At 49.4% G+C, this 6,000-nt stretch overlaps 1 protein-coding gene across 2 annotated transcripts in view; it reads right to left on the bottom strand.

The window, feature by feature from the left end:
• Nucleotides 1–1,489: 1,489 nt before the first annotated feature.
• The window catches only part of sin3b (SIN3 transcription regulator family member B), a 41,292-nt gene continuing 36,781 nt past the window's right edge, over nt 1,490–6,000 (bottom strand). For both annotated transcript variants that reach the window (XM_078537227.1, XM_078537228.1), the window contains exons 17-20: nt 5,528–5,620; nt 5,076–5,170; nt 4,641–4,845; nt 1,490–3,067 (exon numbers count right to left, since the gene is read on the bottom strand). In XM_078537227.1, the coding sequence (XP_078393353.1) occupies nt 2,837–3,067; nt 4,641–4,845; nt 5,076–5,170; nt 5,528–5,620 (624 nt within the window). In that variant the 3' untranslated portion in view covers nt 1,490–2,836. The remainder of the gene's footprint in view (nt 3,068–4,640; nt 4,846–5,075; nt 5,171–5,527; nt 5,621–6,000) is intronic.

The following is a 6,000-nucleotide window of genomic DNA, read 5'->3' as shown; positions in this document are numbered from 1 at the left end:
AACACCCCCATACCCCCCCCCACACTGGAACTGAACATGCCACTTAGTGCATCTTAACATTTTCATTTTAAAAAGCATCATCAAAATGCTTGCTAAAGACATTATGTATAACTCTCCCTCCCAGCCCCTTATTTAACAAGTCAGGTTACAGCTAAGGGCTGTAAGTGCCCCTCCACGGGGTCCCCCCCCCCTGGCTTTGTGCTAATGTCCGTGATTGGTTGTGTGGCGGAGACCCTGCAGAGTGGCTCGGGAAGCCCTGTGCCTCTGGGCTCCCGGCTCCCCCACCCTCCTCCTACCCCGCTTCCCCTCTGCAGGCGGACAAAGTGCAACAGTGACATCGGGAGGCAAAGACTCGGTACTGCGCACACTTCCAAATCACAGCAGCAATCCGGGACCGGAGGCATTCCAAACACCGAGCTGCGAACGGGGCAGCTTTCAATCCAGAACAGGGTCCATGATCTCTCCAAAAGTGCAGCCCTCCTCCTCATTGATAACTTAACCTGGCAGATACTGCAGAGTCACAGAGTGTCCATTGCATTGAGCTGTGGGACTGGGTGGCTGTAACGGACAATGGTACAGACTCCTTGTCTGTGTTTCACAGAATAAACACACAGCCCCTTCCACAGGTGTGGTATTGAGTTTCAGTGATCAGGGACTCTGGGTCCCTATCCCAGCTCTGTGCTAAGTCAGCTGATCTGATTCCTGCACATCACCATCAGGGGACGCAGGAGCCATTTCAGCCAGTGTCCATAACTGGACGAGACAGTCAAACAGAAGCAGTATCAAGAGCTCAGACAGAGAGGTGACCAGCACCAACAGGTCAGCCCACACCAGGTCCACAATAAACAAAACTTTGATATGATGGAAAGCTTATTATTTGGCACCAGTTTTCTCCATTGTCCTCCATAAAGCCACTCAGTATCTCACCCAAGTGGCCATTCTTTCAGGCATTATGTTAGACAGTGGGGTGCCAGGGGGATAATCCAGCATGGCAGAATTACACTCAAACCCAATTCTATCCTCACTCGACATCTGCACAAGCATCTTGCCAGTTAAGGTCAGCGGATAATGAGCATAAATAGGAGCCCCTCTGGTTGCCCCTCCTTGACTGAGATCAGCATGAACCATGGATCTGAGAGACTTGGTTACTGACCCAGGCATTCAGGGAGCTTCTGGTAAACTCTCCACGGCCACAAGCAATCATTCTGCCTCCCACACACCTCCGCTGCTTACCATCCTGAAACCTAAACAAGCCAAGATCATCCCTTGTTTAAAGGTGAAGAGTTTCTAAACCTCCCGGAAAAGATGCTCCTGCACACAAAACCATTTCAAAAATTCTCCTTGGGACAGTGAAACTCCAACAAGACACCAACTTAAACTGTGATCTTTCCACAAGTGAAAGAGTCTAAAACCTGAAACCTTTCCATAATACTCTCACAAAAGAATCCCCTGAATTTCAGGCAGTTAATACAAAAACGCATTTGTGTGTTTGCTTTTGCATTTCCAGACTCTCATCCAGCCAACTCACTCAGAGGGTAATGTACATTATCACTTCATACACAGCACAGCTTCAGAGAAAGTTAAACACTCAACAGGGTTCAAACAAATGTCACTGTGAAGATCAGAGAAACAAAAGGAGCCCTGTGAAATAAGCAGGTTCTCGACTCCAAGAAAAACCATCTCCATTCACTGATCCTTCTCCACTGTAGTCAGAGTCGGAGTCAACTTAGTCCATCTCTGAGCAAGCGGCAGTTTGAGCTCACAGCCCAGACTGAGTTTCAGTTCACAAAGACACACTAATTACTTTGAAGTTTCAATTGGTAGCTTTGACTCCGTTTGTATGTTCACAGACTCAACTCTCACTAACTTGGCTTCCATACATCAAGAACAGGAATACTTTCTCAGACAGGAATACTGAACGCTGGGTATAGACTGGAACAAAGCTGCCCACCAGCTCTAACATCAGAACATCATAGCTCACAGACAGTCCCAATGTTTAATAACACTCAATAGCCGCAAATTGAGAAAACAACAGGTTTCAGCAACTTGGTAACTCCTCGGGTTCATTCAAAGCTGGACTGTGTGGGTCCTGATGAGTTTGGATTGGTGTAGAGTTTGAGCCCTCAGTTGAATGCAGCACTCCAGGGTTGACTGATGCCTCAGGCAGGTGCAGACTCCACAGTAACAGCGGCTCAGCCTCAAGTCTGACTGTCGAGGTCAATGCACAGCTTCCCGAGTCGACAGATTCACAAATCTCCCAATGTTTCTCAAAGGCTGCGCCGGATATATACTACGTGTAAAAGGTGAGCTACATCTTCAAGCAATGATACCCTCTGCTTTTCTTTCAGGACGGGGGAGTGTGGGGAGAGGGGGCAATGGCGAGACCACACGAGTCAACACTTACCAGTCCTACTATCCAGTGGTCCAGTTGCTTCAGTCCATCTCCTGTGCACAGAATCACACAGTGTACACATCAGCAAGCTGTGCATTACCAAAAATATCTCATGCAGTGTCACAAAGTTTGACCAATCTTTTGCAAGATGTTGGGGATGCGAATACAGCAATTGGCAGGGAAGGGGCAGGAGTGGGATGAAGAGAGAAAGAAAACGGGGTCAAGGATCACAAGTAGATTCATGTCAAATGCATTTCCTCATTGATAATACTGGCTGTGTTCAGTAGGTTGGTGCTGCAATGATCATTCTCTTATACAGGAGTCAGGCAGCTAACACAATCACCTCACCAGCCTTAAGCATCGTGTATTGACCACACGTGGGTACGCAGTACACTTGCGACTGCAGTGTGTGAGTGTGTAAGCACAAGTGCGTGCAGAAGCGTTTCATGGCGACGGAGGGAAGCGGCTGTATTGAACACGGTATCTGTTGACAGCAATGTCATGGATGGTGTCGGTTTCACAAATGGTTTTACATGGGATTAGATCCTCGACGTCTTCGCCCATCAGCCAATCCTGAACCAGCTCTCCCATCTCATCAGTCACATGGTTCTCCAGCCAGCGGTTGTGCCATTCCAGAAACTGCTGGTGCTGGTATCTGGTAACTTGGCACTGCGACTGCAGGGGACAGGAGGTGGGGGGGGAGAGAAGGGGAGGCGGGGTGGGGGGAGGAGAAGGGGAGGCAGGAGGGGGAGAGAAAGAGGAAGAGAGGCGGGAGAGGGAGGGAGGCAGGAGAGAGGGAGGGAGGCAGGAGAGGGAGGGAGGGAGGGAGGTGGGAGAGTGAGAGAGGGAGGCGGGAGTGAGAGAGGGAGGGAGGCGGGAGAGAGGGAGGGAGGCGGGAGTGAGAGGGAGGCAGGAGAGGGGGAGGCGGGAGTGGGAGAGGGGGAGGCAGGAGTGTGAGAGGGGGAGGCGGGAGTGAGAGAGGGGGAGGCGGGAGTGAGAGAGGGGGAGGCGGGAGTGGGAGAGGGGGAGGCGGGAGTGAGAGAGGGGGAGGCGGGAGTGAGAGAGGGGGAGGCAGGAGTGTGAGAGGGGGAGGCGGGAGTGAGAGAGGGGGAGGCGGGAGTGAGAGAGGGGGAGGCGGGAGTGAGAGAGGGGGAGGGAGGCGGAGTGAGAGAGGGGGAGGGAGGCGGGAGTGAGAGAGGGAAGGCGGGAGTGAAGGGGGAGGCGGGAGTGAGGAGGGAGGCGGGAGTGAGGGGGGAGGCGGGAGTGAGGGGGGAGGCGGGAGTGAGGGGGGAGGCGGGGAGGTAATATCAAGGGAAAGGAAATAAGGGAACAGGTGCAGAGACAGAGAGAAAATCAGAATAGGAGTGTCAATGTTTGTAGCATAAAGCACAGACATTCACTACAGTGTGCAACCCATTGATAAATTTCAGTAACAAATAAATGCAGGCAGTGCAGAATGTTGGAGCTGCAGATAACAGACACGCAAACACACAACTGCTCTTTGAGTTGAGCCTGTCAGTACCATGAATGGAATAAATTCCATTTCATGCACCCACTAACCCTGAGTAGGTTCAGCATAGCATTAGGTACAGAGTAAAGCTCCCTCTACACCGTCCCCATCAAACACTCCCAGGACAGGTACAGCACGGGGTTAGATACAGAGTAAAGCTCCCTCTACACCGTCCCCATCAAACACTCCCAGGACAGGTACAGCACGGTGTTAGATACAGAGTAAAGCTTCCTCTACACTGTCCCCATCAAACACTCCCAGGACAGGTACAGCACGGGGTTAGATACAGAGTAAAGCTCCCTCTACACCGTCCCCATCAAACACTCCCAGGACAGGTACAGCACGGGGTTAGATACAGAGTAAAGCTCCCTCTACACCGTCCCCATCAAATACTCCCAGGGCAGGTACAGCACGGGGTTAGATATAGAGTAAAGCTCCCTCTACACTGTTCCAGATGGGTCTCAGTCCCCCCAACTCAGAAGAACCCTGGTTTTTAGGGATCTATCATTCTAACATCACGCTGAAACAGTGGCCCTGACACCCAATCCTTTTCTTCCAGTCTGATATGTATGAAGGCAACAGAGAAGGGCGGTGGATGGGCAGGTGGCTACTAATTATTGCAGCCGTGTTACAGGCATGTGGGGGAAGGGTAATTCAAACTGAGTGTGTCTGCCATATTCCAATGGTTCACAATATATAATATCTCTGGGAGCGTTTGAGAGATGGAAAAGCAGTTACCTCACGAGCCCGGTGCAAGGCTCCACAACGATACATGAAATCTTCAGAGTTCATGACATACACAAGCTTGTGAGTGTTCAGCTTAAACTTGCAGTCAATATTGTTTGAGTTCTCTACGCCTACACAGCATTGCTTGTTGTTCCTGCTCTCATTTCTCATTGACAGAAACTGCTTCTGTTGCCATTTCCGAAATTTCCGAAGATTTCTGCAAAACACAGAAGCTATGTTAACAACCGTGGACTTGTTGAACTAAACCTTTCTTTCCCTCCACATCTTCAAAGTTGCTATTTAAAGATATAAGGACCTGAGAAATGGTGCTGTATAAAAGGTCAGATTAGTCGGGTAAAGTGATAATGTATTATACATAGGACAGGGTTATCAGGAATAAAAGGGAAATAGACGCTCTATTTTGTACACAGCTCAGTATGAACTCACCTGGGTAAAAACACTGGTTTATAAAAGAATCCATCTGTCTGCTCGAACTGCATCGCCTCCGGGCCAGCGTACTGCTCCATATAGCTTGTCAAATTCTGCCAATCGGAAAGATGAGGGAGGAGAGTTACAATCAATATGGCTATGCAGAGGCTCAGCTGGAACACAACTAGAGATGAACTGAAAGCAGATCACTGCAGGCGCTGGGAATCTCAAACAAGAATGATGAGTATAAATAGGACTGGTCTTTCAAAGAGTTTGCACAGGCATGATGGGTCAAACGACCTCCCTGTGCTGCATCATTAAATTATTCCTACACGAGAAAACATTCCACTGTAATAACTGAGTATTTAAATCACAGCCCTGACTCCCAGATACAGCAGTGGGACACTCAGGGATGTGAGTTCTGTGCAGCCCATACAGGCAATGCACTGTGAGGCAAGGACAATTCTTACCTGCAGTTCCAAGGGGTCATCGGAAGGGGCCTCCTCCGTGTCCAATAGCTCAATCGTCATGGAAACATGTCCCTTACTCTGGATAAACATAATCTGCAGCAAAAAGTGACATGAATTTACTGAATCTCATTACACTGATTCACAAGCTCTGTCATTAATCCTCTCCCATCTCATCCCTATGTCTTCCTCTACCCAGCCCCATCCACATTCACATCACTCCCTTAATCACAGCCTCCCTCTCATCATCCCCATACCTATGCAGCAGATCATGTGACAGTTCTCACTTTGTTCTGGCCTGATCAATCTGGCTGAATGTTATCCTACCTATCAACAGTTAGCCCCAAAGCCTTTGAGCCAATTATTCTTTTCCCCCTAGGTTAGTCCTTTCACTGCACCTTGTCTAGCTTTAATTGATTATGTTGCCGTGTGTCCCAATTCTTTGTAAAGTCTGTGGGTGCAGAAACATTAGTCAC

This window comes from Cetorhinus maximus, unplaced genomic scaffold (genome assembly GCF_964194155.1).
Source record: "Cetorhinus maximus unplaced genomic scaffold, sCetMax3.hap1.1 HAP1_SCAFFOLD_2070, whole genome shotgun sequence".
Lineage (NCBI taxonomy): Eukaryota > Metazoa > Chordata > Chondrichthyes > Lamniformes > Cetorhinidae > Cetorhinus > Cetorhinus maximus.
Note: the sequence above shows the minus strand (reverse complement) of the source record. Positions and strands in the feature narration are given on the sequence as shown.